The sequence below is a fragment of the Narcine bancroftii genome, chromosome 2 (genome assembly GCF_036971445.1).
Source record: "Narcine bancroftii isolate sNarBan1 chromosome 2, sNarBan1.hap1, whole genome shotgun sequence".
In the NCBI taxonomy this organism is placed as follows: Eukaryota; Metazoa; Chordata; class Chondrichthyes; order Torpediniformes; family Narcinidae; genus Narcine; species Narcine bancroftii.
The window spans coordinates 322,944,158-322,963,449 of NC_091470.1; the positions used below are offsets into that span (position 1 = coordinate 322,944,158).

General features: G+C 42.3%; 1 protein-coding gene across 3 annotated transcripts in view; it reads left to right on the forward strand.

The window, feature by feature from the left end:
* triqk (triple QxxK/R motif containing) overlaps positions 1-19,292 on the forward strand; it is a 124,630-nt gene that overhangs the window by 32,034 nt on the left and 73,304 nt on the right. For all 3 annotated transcript variants that reach the window (XM_069921921.1, XM_069921923.1, XM_069921922.1), the window contains exon 2: positions 3,188-3,270. In XM_069921921.1, the coding sequence (XP_069778022.1) occupies positions 3,210-3,270 (61 nt within the window). In that variant the 5' untranslated portion in view covers positions 3,188-3,209. The remainder of the gene's footprint in view (positions 1-3,187; positions 3,271-19,292) is intronic.

Consider the following 19,292-nt stretch of genomic DNA (forward strand, 5'->3'; position numbering starts at 1 on the left):
TGTCTAGCATGGTTCTGATGTTCCAGCATGCTAGCTTGAATTTGTGAGCATCTTTTGAGGGGGAGGACGTGGAGGGGGAGGACGTGGAGGGGGAGGACGTGGAGGGGGAGGACGTGGAGGGGGAGGACGTGGAGGGGGAGGACGTGGAGGGGGAGGACGTGGAGGGGGAGGACGTGGAGGGAGAGGACGTGGAGGGGGAGGACGTGGACCTGTCCTCGGGCCTGCGCAAAGGAGCTTTTAGGTGGAGTGCAGTGCGCGCAGTACTGGCCCCACCCTTTACACCCATGGTTCGTGTGCCGTGGCCAAGCAAGCTGGGACGTGGCAGCGAGGTCCTTGGGTCGTAGGTTTTATAACGAAGTGGCCTTCTCCTATGCAGGTTTCTTACCCGGGCTGGAGGGGCCTGCCTCCCCTCCTAGGTCGGTCCATACTGCCCGGACCGGAGCCGAGGCCGCCGCAGCTCACCCTGTGCCTGGACTGGGGCCGCCGCCTCCCACTCTCAGCCCGGATCAGGGCCTTCGCCTGCCCCACTCGACCGAGGCCGGGGCCGCCGTCTCCCCCTTGCTCCTGCCCGTATCGGGGCCGCCGTCGTCTACTCTTCGCCCGGACCGGGGCCGGGGCCGCTGCTGCTCTCCCTGTGCCCGGACTGGGGCCGCCGCCTCCAACTCTCTGCCCGTATCGGGGCCTCCGCCTGCCTCACTCGACCGAGGCCGGGGCCGCCGTCTCCCCCTTGCTCCTGCCCGTATCGGGGCCGCCGCCGTCTACCCTTCGCCCGGACCGGGGCCGGGACCGCTGCTGCTCTCCCTGTGCCCGGACTGGGGCCGCCGCCTCCAACTCTCTGCCCGTATCGGGGCCTCCGCCTGCCTCACTCGACCGAGGCCGGGGCCGCCGTCTCCCCCTTGCTCCTGCCCGTATCGGGGCCGCCGCCGTCTACCCGCCGCCGTCTAGTAGTAGTACTACTACTACTACCTATCTATCTTCTGCAGGCAAGCCAGTTCTGAATCTAAGCAGCCAAGTTGCTATAAATCCCATCCCATTCTCATGACCTTTTCAAATGCCTTACTAAAATTTATGTACACCACATCGACTGCCCTGCCTTCATCAATCTCTTTTGATCCCTCCTCAAATAACTAATTTAGGCTTGTGAGGCATGTCCTGCCTCTCACAAATCCATGCTGACTATCCATAAGAAGCTTGTGTTTCTCTAAATGCTCTTAAATCCTGTCCCTCAGTTTGCCGAACACTGACATAAGATTCACTGGTCTATAGAACTATAGATTCAGAGAATACTACAGTCCAGAAACAGGCCTTTCTGATCTGTGCCAAACTATTATTTTGCCCAGACCAACTGACCTACAGCTAGACCATATACCTCCCATCCATGTACCAGTCCAAATTTTATTAAATGTCAAAATTGATCCTGCATTCACCAATTCAGCTGGCAGCTTGTTCCACACTCCTGCCATTCTCTGCGTGAAGAGATTACCAGGGTTCTCTCTCTTACCTTTCTTAAACAAGGGGACTAAATTTACCATTCTCCAATCGTCTGACACATCTCCAGTAGCCAGGGAGGACACATAGATCATCAACTACATCTCAGCAATCTCTTCCTGTAGTACTCTGGGGTATATCACATCTGGTCCCAGGTACTTACCTATCTGAATATTTTTAAGACCCAGCAATTCCTCTTTTTTAACCTCATCATTCTCCAGTGGATTATTCTGTTATTGACCAAAATTAATAATTCATGACATTCACTGCCATTTTTATCAACAAATCTCCTCATTCTCAACTTTTTTGTGTCATTTTTCTAGAGGATGGCAAAGACTGTATATTCTATGGCAAGCAACTCACCTTTTGAATACCTCCTGTCCCTGATGGAATTCTGTTTTCCACCACATAGGAAAACAAGGGCTGCAGGTGTATTGTATAGGCTCCATCTTAGATAACTATTCATGATTGGACTAAAATTTCTATTCATTAACTTCTAGCCTTGCCAGTGACATTTCCATACATAAATTGATTCATAAAATGCTGGGTTTCAGCCTAGATGAACCATTCTCAATGGAGACCACTCCCCCCCTCCCCCCCCACCCCCCCACACACACACACACTAGGGGTCACAACACATTTAAAGGGGACCATTAACTGAAATCTTAAAATATTTTTAATGTTTTTTATGTTATCGGTAAGAGAGAATTATGGAAGAAACCATCTAAACTTGACTGCTTTACAGGGAAGGGGGCCCATGAACTTTGAGCAGAGCCTGAAGATGGCCAGAACCAAAAAAGGCTGAGATTGGCTGGCCTGGATTATTAATGGAGAATACAGTTTACAGAAATGAAAATCTTGCACATCATTAATAAATAGTAGTTGTGGGAATTGATGTTAAATATTTATACTACAGGTACTCCCCAAGTTATGACCTACTCGACTTGCGTCTATCTGCACATGCGCCTGAATTTTTTACAATATATAAGAAAAAGTATAAAATTTATGCTGTTTATGTTGTATTTGACAAACTATAACAGATACACGGCATGTAAGAGCCAAAATGTTAGTCTCTGTTTCAGAATCTATATGCTGGGCGCGGCCATCTTGATTCCTGTGCACATGCGTGAGCCTTCAATTGGCACACGTGCAGTGGGTTTGTGTATTGGCGTTCGGATGGCAGATGTGCGAGAGTTAAGCACCCAGACGGTATTGAATTTGCACCCTTAATTCTCACACATGCGCCAACCAAACTCCAATGTGTGAACCCAGCGTGCATGTATTTACTGAATTCCAATACGTGAATCCACTGCGCACAAACCAACTGCACATCTGCCAACTGAAGACTCGTGTAAGCGCACAGGAATCAAGAAGGCCACGCCCAGCCTATGAACCCCGGAACGGCGAGTAACAAGGTAAGTATGCACATTTTGGCTCTTACATGCTCAGTATTCCTGTTATAGTTTGTCAAATACAACAAAAATCTCCAATGAAAAAAAAGATTTGATTAAAAGGTTTGCTTTGAGGCTTCGGAACTCCACGTGTGCAGGCAAATTTCGAACCTGCGTCCATTCCAAGATACGACTGATCCTTCAGTCTCAATTAGGGTCGTAAGTTAGGGAGTACCTGTATTTTTTTCAAATATTTAAGCTTTTTCATAAAATATCTTTTGGATTGATTTTTTTTTAAATATTTATAGATGGTCTGTTTCATTACCAATAATGGGAAGAAAAGATGCAAGTGCCTCTAAAATTCCAATCGATTATTACCGGAAACAAATTGGTATGTACTCATATTTTATTCCTATATTAAAACTTTTACCTTTGATTTCTCCTTGGCTAAAGATGCCATTGTACAAATGGAAGTTGCTGTTGGGCATGTGGAGCACAAATTTCCATGCTTATGCTTATGGCATTGAAGGGGGTCATTCAATTCATTGAGTCAGTCCCAGCTCAGAGAGTAAACCTATTCCCTCACTAATTTTCGCTTGTAAACTATTCTTCCCACTTTAATTTTACACAAGCAGTGCCAGACATCAGGATATGCCTGAGTCACTAGCACTGTGAGCTTAATTAGCTGTCTCTGTTCCACTACTTTTTTAGGTGCTGTGCTTTCTTAAGGCAAAATGTAGCACTGTGCGCTAGGATATCTCAAAATCCTGATTCAGGTTGATTTCTTCTTCTCCATTATAAAATGTATTCCATTCATCCTCGGTTCTTGCATAATAAATGTAAAACAGCAACTAAAATAACTGACTCTTCAATACAATTTGCAAGCATTTAAGCAGTATTCCTTGCCTCTATTCCATAAACTTTAGTTTTCAATTGAACTTTTTTGCAAAAAGTAAAATGAACATTTTTTTTTGTCATGTTAGGTATTGTACTTCCAATATCTAAGAAGATGAGCCCATCATCGAAAATATTTGAAGCACTTATGTAGACACAAATACATGACTGATATTAGTCAGGCTCAGTTGTCCTCAGCTGTACACCAGACAGAAGGGAATTTGGCTCAATAGCTCTTTCTCTAAAGAATGTAAATTCCAATTGAGTTCCTACAAAGCTGCTGTAATTAGATTTACTTAACTCTGCAATTTAATAATTGTTCTTTATTTGCAAAAAAATGGCACAAATATAAATATAAACACAGAAGCATGATTGGACATTCAATCCTATTCTCATCCCACTCTCCCCTAATTTTCTCCCCTTCACCTCTGCAGGTGGCAGCTCATGGTTCCATTAGCATCTGCAGGTTTCTGGGACAGATCCAAGTTTATGTGAGTTTAGACAGCAAGTGCCAACAAGAAATTGTGTCGGAAGCATCAGAGCCTGATCCTCCACTTGTTCAACATCCAAACATGCAGCAGGTGTCACAGAACAGCAGTCAGAAATTTGAAAGCTGGATGGTTTTCCCAGAGGCATAAGAGTCAACTAATTATGCCACACCATTGCTGCCCTGTTTTATGAGATAATTTGAGACAGTATCATTTCATATAAGCTGTGTGAGTGAAACTAAAGAATCAGCTGTTCACAAGGCTAGTTTCAATAAGAACTAGAATCTGTTATCAGATTAGCTGGCTCTCAATTATCATAATTTTAGTTGATCTTAGTAATTTTTATTGTTTGATTTTGTTAGTTAAAATGAGGTTTTTCAACTGCAGGTTGTGTGTTACAACCCTGTTGATGAACATCTAAATTTTGACGAAGTAGATGGGTAAGAGGAATTCACTGCTATGCGTGCAGCTAATAGGAAATAGTGCATGTCCTGGTAGCATAGTTTGCTTACAATTTTATATTCATTTAAATAGAAACTGACAATCACAAACTCCTTATTTTCCACCCCTACAATGTTGTCAAATGTCTGAATGCACTGAAGAAGTTTGTTTTTAGACAAAAAGAAAAGTGACAAAAACCAAAATTGTGGTCAGAAAGGTTGGTTAAAACTTGAAAGTTCAGATTTATTGTCAGAGTACATACATGACACCACATACAACCCTAAGATTCCTCTTCCTGTGGGCTATACTTAATTTCTACTTATTGGGAGTGCAAAAAAACTGTACTCAAGAAAAGATAAATTTATAAAAGACAGAAATCTAAACAAAGAAAAAGTGCAAGCAAGCTGTGCAATACAGAAAATAAATATTCAATAATAAATAATGTGCAAAATAAGTGAGTCTCTGATTGAGTTTGTTGTTGAGGAGTCTGATGGTGGAGGGGTAGCAACTGTTCCTGAACCTGATGGTACAAATCTTGTGGCATCTATACCTCTTTCCTAATGGTTAGAAGAATTCTTTTAAAGGTAGAAGGAGCAATACATTTTAAAAAAGTTTTGGGAAGGAATTCAAAACCTTAATGCTCTATTGACCAAAGAACAAGCCAGTAAATATGGATTGATTACATTTGTGAAGGTTCAAGAGGGCAGAATTAGATTTGTGCAGATATTTTGGAAAGCTGGTGAAGATGATGGAAAAAGGCTACATGAAGGCATTAAGCAATTTTTGAGTAAGAATGAAAATGTTAAAACTAAGATGTCATTTAATTGGGATAATAAAGGAATGATGTGCATCTGGGACGTTGTAATTATCAGGCTAGTCAAGTCAATAAATGACAAAAGTATAGGTGAATGTTGAGCCAGCAGCAGAATCTTGAAGCATTACAGAGATAGAAATAGGCAAACTCAAGTCTGACTTGCTCCAAACCTCAACCTGGAGTCCAAGGGCAAGTGATATGAAGGAGAGAAGGAGTATGGTTGCATTTCAAATGTAGTTAGTTTATATGATGTTGAGGACATTTTGTCTTCTGTGTTCAAAGCTAAAGAAGCATTCATATTGATCTCACTGATTGAGGACACATTAGGGAACAAAGTCAATGAAAGCACTTGAAGAGCCAAACTCTTCATTTCACTTGTCAAGCCAAAATTGGCAATGAATTGACAATTTTTATTTTACGGCAAATTGCAGTGACTTGACCTTATTATTGTGAATACCAATTTATAATATTTATAATGAAAATGTAGTAATTTTTTTCCTCAGGTTTGGTAAATGCTCTGTTTCCATCCAAAGCAAATAAAGATTATGACCTTGTATTTTTTCACAAGTTGCTGCATTGTGTTGAAATATTGTTCAATCTCTTGAAGACGTGGAGTACCTCAGAAATAATACCATTATAAAAATGATTATGCTGAGTAAATTTAATTGATATTATTGAATTGAATTTAAATTAGGAAGCGTTAATGGGGTCAGCAGCTATGGCAAATTGAATGCGTGGTAAACCTGTTCATTTCATGGCCTGTACTTCTGGTTTGCACAGTTTTCATACCTTTACATTCCACTGTTTTATTTCCTATCATGTTGGAATTCTTGGGGGTTTTATCTGTGTTTCCAATATTTTCCAATGCAAACTGGTGTTTCTGCTGGTTACGTATAATAAATTAGTGAAAACGTACAACTTTATGATCAAGATCTTTTGGTAATTTCTGAACAAGTTTTTTTTCGTAATACCAGATTTTTCCTGTTTATGAAACGATTGCACCAGCTTCAAAATCTTTACTGAGGTCTGGGTGCCACTTTGCCCACTTCAGTGCAAATGTTCTTATTTTATTTCGAGTGACTATGTAGCAATCTTGCCTCTGTTCATGTATTCATTCTGCAATGTGATTTGCCAACTCTGGCCAATGAGTGATTCCTCTTCTCATTGAACATTGCCTTTTGGTATTTTTCTTCAAGTCTCTTCTTTCTTCCTCCAATCTCTTACCAACTTCTCATATATATTAAATTTCCTTGCAGCAGCTGAGTTGTTGATTTGCTTGGTCATTTCTATCACTTTAAAACTCACTTCATACTTTCATCGTTTTGATGGCGCCTCCATAACAATCATCTCCAGCCAACGGCAAGCAGATCAATCATCGCGATTTTTGGGAATCAATTTGTATGCCGACAAACGAGCAACATCTCAAGCATCGCGATTTTTGGGGTAGACATACGCCCAATATATGATTTTTTAAAAAATCCTTAAAATAAGGCTGAAAAGGGGGGACGGCGGATTGATTTGTCTGCTGGTCAACTTATATGCTGAAATATATGGTATATCAGCTGGTTGATTGGTGCCACAACAACCTTGCATTGATGTTAGCAAAACCAAGGAACTGATTGTGGCATTCTGGAAGGGGAAATTGGGAGAACACGAACCAGTCCTCATTGCGGAGTCATTAGTGGAAAGGGTTAAGACCTTCAAGTTGTGTTCTGTTGTGGTCACCATACTATAGGAAAGATCTCTGAGGATCCATCCTGGGGCTTCCATGTCAATGCAGTTATGAAGAAGGGTCGCCAGTAGCTATACTTGGTTAGATTTGTATGTCACTGAAGGCTCTTGCAAATTTCTACAGGTGTACCATGGAGAGCATTTTGATTGGTTGCAACACTGTCTGGTGTGGAGGGGAGATGCCAATGCACAGGATAAGAAAAAAACTACAGATATTTGTGAACTCAGCTAGTGGCATCACGTGCATCAGTTTCCACTCCATCAAGGGCATCTACAAGAGGCAGTGTCATAAGAAAACAGCCTCTATTCTCAAGCTCAAGGACCCTCTACATACAGGCCATGCCTGCTTCACACTGCTACAATTGGGAATAAGGTACAGCAGCCTGAAGACGAACACCCAGCAGCACAAGAACAGCTTCTTCCCCATCATATTTCCGAATGGATAATGAACCTGAGACACTAACTCAATTTTTCTTACTTTTACGTTAATTTATTTACTTTTAAATGTAATTTTATAGCAATATTTGCACTGTGAGGTTCCGCAAAACAACAAATTTCAGGACAATAAATTCTGATTTGGATTCGTCGCTTCCCATTAATTGCCTCCTTGGCACCTTTCCCTGTGAACATAGGAAGTGCCACACTTGCACCCACACCTCTCCCCTCTTTCCAAGTGAAGCAGCGCTTCACTTGTAAATTTGCAGGAATCATCTCCTGTATTTGGTGCTCCCTGGATGGCCTTCTCCACATCAGAGAGATTGGACTCAGACTGGGAGATCATTTCTCTGAGTACCTTCATTTTGTCAGTGACATCAATGACAGAGATCTCCCAGTAGCCAATTATTTAAATTCTGTGCCCACCCCCATGCTGACAGATCTAAGGCTTCATGAACTGCCAAACCAGGGCCACCTGTCAATTGGAGGAGCAACACCTAATATTCTGTCTGGGCACTCTCCAACAGGATGGCAGTAACATCAACTGTTCTCCCAAACTTCCCGTTTCCTCTGTCTTCTTTCCTCCAGCTTTCTACCCCTTCTCTCTCCATTCACAGAGCTATCCCCATTTTCCTTGTTTTCCCTTGTGCCCTCCCTCCTTTACTCATTGGAATTTAGGAGAATGAGGGGGTATCTCATTGAAACATTTCAAATGTTGAAAGGGGTTGACAGAGTAGATGTAGAAATGCTGTTTCCCATGGTGGGAGAGTCAAGGACAAGCGGACACAACTTCAGGATTGAAGGGGTCTGCTTAGAACAGAGATGAGTCGGAATTTTTATCAGCCAGAGGGTGGTTAACCTATGGAATCTGTTGCCACAGGTGGTTGTGGAGGCCAGATCATTGGATGTATTTAAGGTGGAGACTGAGTGGGGAAAATGAGTCAGCTCATGATTAAATGGCCTATTTCTACTCTTATGTTTTATGGTCTTATCCACCTATTGCCTCTTGCCTGTGTGTCTGTGCTCCTCCCCCCACAATTTTATTTAGATGCCTGTCTACATTTTGCTTATACCTTGATGATAGGCCTGAAATGTTGGGTATGTATCTTTATCTTTGCTATATAAACGATCCTCAACATGGTTATCCAACTGCATGAAAACCAACAAGGTCAGGTCAGATACAGCAATGAGCTTTCTGAACCATTCTCCATTAACAATGGCGTGAAGCAAGGCTGCGTTCTCACACCAACCCTCTTTTCAATCTTCTTCAGCATGATGCTGAAACAAGCCATGAAAGACCTCAACAATGAAGACGCTGTTTACACCTGGTACCGCACGGATGGCAGTCTCTTCAATCTGAGGCGCCTGCAAGCTCACACCAAGACACAAGAGCAACTTGTCCGTGAACTACTCTTTGCAGACGATGCCACTTTAGTTGCCCATTCAGAGCCAGCTCTTCAGCGCTTGACGTCCTGTTTTGCAGAAACTGCCAAAATGTTTGGCCTGGAAGTCAGCCTGAAGAAAACTGAGATCCTCCATCAGCCAGCTCCCCACCATGACTACCAGCCCCCCACATCTCCATCGGGCACACAAAACTCAAAACAGTCAACCAGTTTACCTATCTCGGCTGCACCATTTCATCGGATGCTAGGATCAACAACGAGATAGACAACAGACTCGCCAAGGCAAATAGCGCCTTTGGAAGACTACACAAAAGAGTCTGGAAAAACAACCAACTGAAAAACCTCACAAAGATTAGCGTATACAGAGCCGTTGTCATACCCACACTCCTGTTCGGCTCTGAATCATGGGTCCTCTACCGGAATCACCTACGGCTCCTTGAACGCTTCCACCAGCGTTGTCTCCGCTCCATCCTCAACATTCATTGGAGCAACTTCATCACCAACATCGAAGTTCTCAAGATGGCAGAGGCCGACAGCATCGAATCCACGCTGATGAAGATCCAACTGTGCTGGGTAGGTCACGTCTCCAGAATGGAGGACCATCGCCTTCCCAAGATCGTGTTATATGGTGAGCTCTCCACTGGCTACCGAGACAGAGGTGTACCAAAGAAGAGGTACAAGGACTGCCTAAAGAAATCTCTTGGTGCCTGCCACATTGACCACCGCCAGTGGGCTGATATCGCCTCAAACCGTGCATCTTGGCGCCTCACAGTTTGGCAGGCAGCAACCTCCTTTGAAGAAGACCGCAGAGCCCACTTCACTGACAAAAGACAAAGGAGGAAAAACCCAACATTCAACCCCAACCAACCAATTTTCCCTTGCAACCACTGCAACCTTGTCTGCCTGTCCTGCATCGGACTTGTCAGCCACAAACGAGCCTGCAGCTGACGAGGACATTACCACTCCATTAATCGTCATCTGTGAAGCCAAGCCAAAGAAGAAAGATAAAGTACACTGTGTGACCTGCTGAGTTTCTTCAACAATCTTTGCATTTGCAGACTTTTGTGTTTCATTTCATACTTATTTGTTGGTTACCCTTTACTTTCTATGGATACTGTGTTACCATAGGAGGAGAAGGTTTTGAGGGCAATTTAGGCAAAAGAATAGTGAAAGAATTCTGCTAAGAATAACTAACCTTTTGTTGAATTCATTAAAAAAAACCTCATTTCCTGGAAGCATGCAGTGTTTGTTCACCCTAAAACAGACTGTTGTGCCTGCCATATTTCATCCAATGCCCCAGATTGATGTTAAGCTATTGATGTGTGATAGTACAGATCTATCACCAATGTACATAGTGTATATAGTTACTGTATCTAGACTGTGCTTACAGCGATTGGCTGAGAGCTAAGCCACACCTATTGTTTGGGCCTTAAAGGGTTGTGTCCCTAGCCAGGTCGGATCATTCCGGACTGGTCGGCCACCTGTGAAGAGCTCCGGTCTTTTGCTAATAAAATTGTAGAGCTCGTCGAAAGAACCAAAGACTTGTTGATCCAAACCAAGGCTTTTATTAGCAAAAGACCGGAGCTCTTCACAGGTGGCCGACCAGTCCGGAATGATCCGACCTGGCTAGGGACACAACCCTTTAAGGCCCAAACTATAGGTGTGGCTTAGCTCTCAGCCAATCGCTGTAAGCACAGTCTAGATACAGTAACTATATACACTATGTACATTGGTGATAGATCTGTACTATCACATGATGTTAACTATTTAACTTAGGCATTACATTTGAGGATGATACTGCCGTTGTCAGTAGGATCTCGAACAATGGCGAGTCTGAGTACAGAAGGGAGATAGAGGGACTCGTGACTTGGTGCCAAGACAAAAAATTCTCCGTCAGTGTTACCAAGATCAAGGACCAGGTTACAGACTTCCAGAAGAGGAGCGGAACTCACTCCCCAGTCTGCATCGATATTTGCATCTGAGGTGGAGATTAGCAGACATCTTCAAGTTCCGAGGGATAAACATCTCTTTTAGCTTATCCTGGTCCACCTATGTTGATGCAATGGCCAAGAAAGTGCATCAGTGCCTCTAGTTCCTCAGAAGCCTGAGAAAATTCGGGATGTCACCTGTGTCCCTTCATTGCTACAGGTGTTTCATTGAAAGCAACCTACCAAAGTCCATTCCTGCATGGTACAGGAACTGCTCTGCCCAAGACTGTAAAGGCGATATCAGCCCACTGGCGGTGGTCAATGTGGCAGGCACCAAGAGATTTCTTTAGGCAGTCCTTGTACCTCTTCTTTGGTTGTGATTGCAGCTCAGGTTATCCTCCCTGCCATCTACTCAAACTATAACTCCCAGTGCCTTGGAAAGATAGCCAACATACTAAAAAACTCATTTTACTCTGGCTATATCTCTTCACTTCTCTCCCGTCATAACTATGTGATTACTTGCTACCAAATACAAGGGCAACTTCTTTCAGCTATTGTATCAGGCTCTGGAATGAACCTCCAAATAATAAGACCATGTTGCCTTTCCCATGTACTATCTTGCAAAACAACCTCTTTTACTGCATCTTGGTTCATATTGCAATAAACCTAAACTTGATTGGAAGGAGGGAGTTCTGGTGGAATGTGCTGGACCTGAGCCATACTGGGACCAGAGTCCTGGTGAATCATATTCTGTAACTGGGGCTGTGGGTAGGGCTTTAAACTAATTAGTAGGGTGGGATGGGTTCAACAGATAGGAAAAGTTTGGATAAGCCAAAAGGGAAGGAATGCTCAGGTGAGATTATTGAAATCTTCAGGGAAAAAAAGGACAATGTTTAAAATGGATAAGACTTTAACCTCCAGCAATACGGAGACAAGTGTAAGAAGGTTGGTGAATACAGAACTGCAGTGCATGAAACAAGGCAGATGAGCTTAAAGCAACAGCTAGAAATTCGCAGGTATGATGTGAGCATAATGGAGGGTCATAGCTAGGAAACATCCAAGGATATGCATCCAATAGAAAAGTCGGGCAGGAGGATGGGATGTCTATTTAAGTAAAAAAACCAAAATGAATCCTAATCCTTTGGATCAGAAGATGTGGAACCCCTGTGGGTATAATTGAGAAATTGCAAGGGTAAAAAGACCTTGATGGGAGTTGTTAACAGGCCTCCAAATAGCAACTAGGATGTGGGGTACAAATAACAACAGGAGTTAGAGAAGGCATGCAAGAAAAGCAACGTACAGTGGTTACAGGGAACTTCATTATGCAGGTTGACAGAGAAAATCAGATTGCCACTTGATCACAAGAGGAGGAATTTGTGGAATGCCTACGAGATTACTTTTTAGAACACCCTGTGGTTGAGCCAATTAAGGAAAAGTCAATCCTGGATTTGGTGCTATGCAATGGATCAGATTTGTTAAGGGAACTTAAGGTAAAGGAACTTTGAGGAGCCACTGATCATAATATGATAGAATTTGCTCTGCAGTTTGAGTGGGAGAAATTAAAATTGATTGCATTGGTATTACAGTTGAGTAAAGGCAATTAGAGGCATGGGAGAGGAGCTGGCCAAAATTGATCAGCAGGGAAAATGCTGCAGCAAAAATATCAGGAGTTTCTGAGAGTAATTCAGGAGATGTATGATGGTTTTATCCTGAAGAAAAAGAAGGGAACTGTGGCCAATTGTAGCTGATAGGGGTGTTAAAGTCAGCATAAAAGCAAAAGAGTGGGCATAGTGTATTGCAAAAATTACTGGGAGGTCAAAGGATTGGGTGGCTTATGAAAACCAACAGGAGACAACTTAAAAAAAAAGCAATAAGGGGAGAAAAGATGAAAGAGAAAGTAAGTGAGCCAAAAATATAAAAGAGGAATACCAAAAGTACTTCCAGATATATAAAAAGTGAAAGAGAGGTAAGAGTAGACATTAGACCACTAGAAAATTATACCGGAGAAGTAGTAATGGAGAACAAAGAAAAGAAATGATAGATGAACTGATAAGTATTTTGCGTCAGTGGAAGGCACCAGCGACGTACAGAAATTTGAATTGGTTAAGAAGGGTGAGTACTCACTATTACTAAGGAGAAGGTGCTTGGTAAACTGAAAGTGAATTAGTCATCTGGACCTGATGTACTCCAGCCCATGGCTTTGAAAGGGATAGCTGAGAGAATGTGAACATGTTAGTAGTGATCTTTCAAGGATTGCTAGAGTTCGGAATGGTTCCAGAATGGTTCATGTTGCTAAAGATGATGTCGGCAGCAAAGGGAACAACACACATTGATACTTTCCAGGAAAGTAAGGGGGAAAATTCTCTAGTCAAGTTCTAGCACATCAAGCTTTAAATGTTTACAAGAGAATGACTGTTTCTTTCCAATAACACAGAAAATAAACGGTCATATTTTTGTAGTATTAAGCCAAAGAGCAAGAATTTCAAGATATGCCATAAACTCTTGAAAGGAGGTTTGGAGGGAGAGAGATCACTGCAAACAAAAAAGCAGACTTCCAAAGCTGCAGTAACGGCAGTGCTGCCAACTGGTGAGGACCCAGGAAAGCGAGGAGCTCTGCAGGATCCCAGTACCCGCTGCTGATGCCAACAGCTCTGCAAAAGCATTAAACAGCCTGTTAGAGTGGCTGACAATGTTATTTGTTAAATCTTGCAACTAGGGAGGTCTGTGCCCAAGATGGCAGTGCCTATACTGGGCAGCATACCACGAGGGTTGCAGACTCTGGGGGATCAGTCAAGTTAAGCTACATGGTTTGATTATCAGGGCTTTCCTGTGCAAAACACTATGAGTCCTTTGTATGTTTATGAATATGTAAAATAAGAGCTTATCTGCAGTCTATTGTATTCACTATTTCATCTGCATAAAACTTTATATAGTTAGTACATGCCATTTACAGATCAATTAGTTGGAATATGGTATTACAAAAATAAAGTCTCTTTTAGTGGTCCAAGTCTTTATAGGAAAGATTTATGAAGAATGCAAGGGCTAACGTATGAGGAGAGTTTAATCGGCTCTCGGACTATATTCATTTGAGTACAGAAGAATGAGAGGGAATTGCATAGAAATATTTTGAACGCTGAAAGGGTTGGACAGAGTAGATATGAATAAGATGTTTCCCTTGGTGGATGAGTCCAGGACAAGAGGGCACAGTCTTAGAATTAGAGGGTACCCATTTAAAACAGAGGTGAGGAGAAATTTCTTAAGCCAGAGGGTCATGGATCACCAAAATCCACACAGTGTTAATTGAGGCAGGCCTGGTGTATCTAGGTTTATACAAATGGAGACATTTTATGTATTGTTTCCTCACCATACCATTATATTTTTCTTTGTAATGAGTAATCAAATGGGAAAATGATTTTAAGGCTGCCTTTAATCTTTTGATTTTTTTTTGTTATTTATTTAAGGGTTATGGGCTTTGCAGTCTAATTTTGCTTGAGAAGGTGGTGGTGAACTGCTTTCTTAAACTACTGCAGTCTTTGGGGTGTGGGATAATACCTGCAATGTTATTAAAGGAGGGTATTCCAGGATTTTGATCCAGCAGTGTTGAAGGAATAACACCAAGAGAGGATGGTGTGTGGTTTAAGAGGGCAACTTCCAGATGGTGGATTTCCCATGCTTTTGCTGTCCTTGTAGATGAAGAGGTTGTGGCTTTAGAAAGTGTTGTCTAAATCACAAGATTACACAAGATAAAGGAACAAAAGCAGACTATTCGGCCCATTGAATCTGCTCTGCCACTCCACAAGGAGTTAAACCATTCTCACATCTAGTTCCAATTTCTGGTCTTTTCCCCACATCCCTTGATGTCCTGACTAATTAGATACCCTATCAATCTCCTCCTTAAAATTCCCCAATGATTATCCCTCCACAGCTGTATGTGGCAGCAAATTCCACAAATCCACGACCCTCTGGCTTAAGAAATTTCTTCTCATCTCTGTTTTAAATGGGTACCCTCTAATTCTAAGACTGTGCCCTCTTGTCCTGGACTCACCCACCAAGGGAAACATCTTATTCATATCTACTCTGTCCAATCCTTTCAGCGTTCAAAATGTTTCTATGCAATTCCCTCTCATTCTTCTGTACTCCAATGAATACAGTCCGATGAATACAGTCCGAGAGCCGATTAAACTCTCCTCATACGTTAGCCCTTGCATTCTTCATAAATCTTCTCTAAACTCTCTCCAACATCAGTACATCCCTTCTATGATAAGGGGCCCAAAATTGCATACAGTACTCCAAATGAGGTCTCACCAGTGCCCCATCGAGCCTCATCAACACTTCTTTATACTGTTCCTCTTGAAATGAATGCCAACATAGCATTCATCTTCTTTACTGCCGATCCAACCTGGTAGTTAACCTTTAGGGTATCCTGCATGAGGACCCTAAGTCCCATTGCACTTGTAAATTTTGAAATTCCCATCTCAATAATAATCAGCCTGCTTATTTCTTGTTCCAAAGTGTACACCCTCACATTTCTCAGCATTGTATCTCATTTGCCATTTCTTTTCCCACTCTCCTAAACTGACCAAGTCTCTCTGCAAACTTTCAGTTTCTTTAGCACTCTCTGCTCCACCACCCATCTTGGTGAAATCTGCACTTAACCACAAAACCACTTAGTCCATAATCTTAATGATCGATATACCCTGTAAAGAAAAAAGACGCCTGCAGAACATCACTAGTAACTGGCAACCAACCAGAACAGGATCCCTTTAGCCTTCTACCTATCAGCTAATACTCCACCCAATCTAATATCCTCTTGTATTTCCAGGAGCTCTCATCTTATTAAGCAGACTCTTATGCAGCACCTTATCAAAGGCCTTTTGAAAATCCAAATACTCAACATCCACAGCCTCTCTCTTGTCCATCCTACTTGACATTACCTCAAAAAATTCCAATAGGTTGGTCAGGCATGAAGACCTGCTGGCTTGGACCTATCATGTCATACACCTCGAGGTATTTCATAACCTCGTCCCTGAGGATTGACACCAATAACTTTCCAACTACTGATGTCAGACTAATAGGCCTATAATTTCATTTTTTCTGTTTTCCTCCTTTCTTAAACAGCAGAACTGCATTTGTGATCTTCTAGTCTTCCGGAACCATGCCAAAGTCCATTGATTCCTGGAAAATAATTTCCCTCTCATTTAAATATTTTTTATTGAGTTTAACATGTAAACATACATACAAAATGTCAAGGAAAACTCATAATAAGTCATCTCATGTACACACAAGTATGAGACAGTTCTTTAATCCACATGAGAAACAAGTTATTGAATTAATCTATGATAACCATGTTGAAACCCATATTTGCCAAATTAATCCGAATAAAAATTGATAAAAAGAAACAAAAAGACAAAAAAAATCTAATCTACCCCCTCCCTCTAATCAAGGTAAGCTTTGTAAAAGAAAAGGGAAACTGTGGATCGGATAGTGACCTCTTGACAAAAAGTGACACATAGGAAGAACATCTAAGAGAATTGGACAAATTGTTTGCAAGATTATCTAAAGCAAACTTAACTGTTAATTTAGCAAAGAGTTCAATTTGCAAATGCCACGGTAACATACTTGGGTTATGTAGTTAGCCATGGCAAAGTTGCAACTATTCAAGCTAAGGTGAATGCAATTTCTGAGTTTCCTACTCCCAATGGCAAGAAAGCAGTGAGAAGGTTTTTAGGAATGGCAGGATATTACAGGAAATTTTGCTGAGGTTGCTCATCCTTTTACCAATCTTTTGAAGAAAGGGGAGAAATTTGTGTGGACTAAAGATTGTCAGGCAGCTTTAGAAAATTTAAAGGAGATGCTATGCCATTGCCCTGTGTTAAAATCTCCTGATTTTGACAGATAATTTCTGTAGCAGTGCACGCCAGTGAGGGAGCAGCAGGTTCATTTTTATTGCAAAAACTTAATGAAATTGACCATCCAGTTGCCTACTTTTCAAAAAAATTCAATGTTCATCAAAATAATTATTCCACTATTGAAAAAGAACTGTAGGCTATCATATTTGCTCTGCAGAATTTTGACCTATATCTCATGAACCAATTGTTATATTCACTGACCACAATCCTCTGGTGTTTTTGAATAAAATGAAGAATAATAACAGAAGATTGTTAAACTGGAGTTTGATATTACAAGAATATGATCTGAAAATTAACCAAATCAGAAGTGTAAATAATGTGATTGCCAATTTTGTTTTGTCAAGATGTTAAAATTGATCGTGTATAAAAATACTTTCAAAATTGAATTACTGTATTGTAACATGTTACATATTGTGTATTGTTATCCCTTTAGTGATTTTTTTAAGACAGTTATAACTGAATTTTAACTCGAGAGTTAAATTCCCTTTAAAGGAGGAAGGTGTGACAGAGTATTTAGAGGTGGTTTGGGAGGAATTACTTTTCTTTGGCTTGGCTTCGCGGACGAAGATTTATGGAGGGGGTAAAAAAGTCCACGTCAGCTGCAGGCTCGTTTGTGGCTGACCAGTCCGATGCGGGACAGGCAGACACGATTGCAGCGGTTGCAAGGGAAAATTGGTTGGTTGGGGTTGGGTGTTGGGTTTTTCCTCCTTTGCCTTTTGTCAGTGAGGTGGGCTCTGCGGTCTTCTTCAAAGGAGGCTGCTGCCCGCCAAACTGTGAGGCGCCAAGATGCACGGTTTGAGGCGTTATCAGCCCACTGGCGGTGGTCAATGTGGCAGGCACCAAGAGATTTCTTTAGGCAGTCCTTGTACCTTTTCTTTGGTGCACCTCTGTCACGGTGGCCAGTGGAGAGCTCGCCATATAATACGATCTTGGGAAGGCGATGGTCCTCCATTCTGGAGACGTGACCCATCCAGCGCAGCTGGATCTTCAGCAGTGTGGACTCGATGCTGTCGACCTCTGCCATCTCGAGTACCTCGACGTTAGGGGTGTGAGCGCTCCAATGGATGTTGAGGATGGAGCGGAGACAACGCTGGTGGAAGCGTTTTAAGAGCCGTAGGTGGTGCCGGTAGAGGACCCATGATTCGGAGCCGAACAGGAGTGTGGGTATGACAACGGCTCTGTATACGCTTATCTTTGTGAGGTTTTTCAGTTGGTTGTTTTTCCAGACTCTTTTGTGTAGTCTTCCAAAGGCGCTATTTGCCTTGGCGAGTCTGTTGTCTATCTCATTGTCGATCCTTGCATCTGATGAAATGGTGCAGCCGAGATAGGTAAACTGGTTGACCGTTTTGAGTTTTGTGTGCCCGATGGAGATGTGGGGGGGCTGGTAGTCATGGTGGGGAGCTGGCTGATGGAGGACCTCAGTTTTCTTCAGGCTGACTTCCAGGCCAAACATTTTGGCAGTTTCCGCAAAGCAGGACGTCAAGCGCTGAAGAGCTGGCTCTGAATGGGCAACTAAAGCGGCATCATCTGCAAAGAGTAGTTCACGGACAAGTTTCTCTTGTGTCTTGGTGTGAGCTTGCAGGCGCCTCAGATTGAAGAGACTGCCATCCGTGCGGTACCGGATGTAAACAGCGTCCTCATTGTTGGGGTCTTTCATGGCTTGGTTCAGCATCATGCTGAAGAAGATTGAAAAGAGGGTTGGTGCGAGAACACAGCCTTGCTTCACGCCATTGTTAATGGAGTTACTAGAGCAGCTTTAAATCACAGAATTTTTGCAGGACTTTTGCAGAGTGCTTTTTGCAGAAAACAACAAAGTAGCAACATTTAGCAGCTTTCCTGAGAGAGAATGTGAGGCAGGGAGCTCAGCTTTGCTCTCAGAGATGGAGGGAGTGAGAGAAAAGGAGCCACAGAAATCAGTTCCAGAGGGACAAGCTGGCAAACTTTGGAAGGCTGTCTGGTCAAAGGAGAAGACTGATGATCTGAAAGGTGACCTGAAAGAAAGAGGATCACCTGGAGAACCCTGAAGGGCGCACGTTTCGTCAGCAAGACTGATTGGAAAGGAATCAGGGATGGATGTCCTGAAACAAAAGGAATCTCTCTCTGAAAACCAGCAAGAACCCTCCTGAATGGTAACCACTTGCCTGTGAAGCACCAAAGATTGGTGAACTGTGTTAATGCTAACTTCTGTGCACAGAACAAGAATTGCTTGCAACCAGTGAGATTGGACTGTGATCCAAAGAACTTTTCTAATTTTAAATATACATTACACACACCTGCGCTTAGTATTAGAGGGAGGACTAAATAGGTTAGGTAGGTTAAGTAATAAATTAAATTCTGTTTTCTTGTTCAAATATAATTAAAAACTACTTT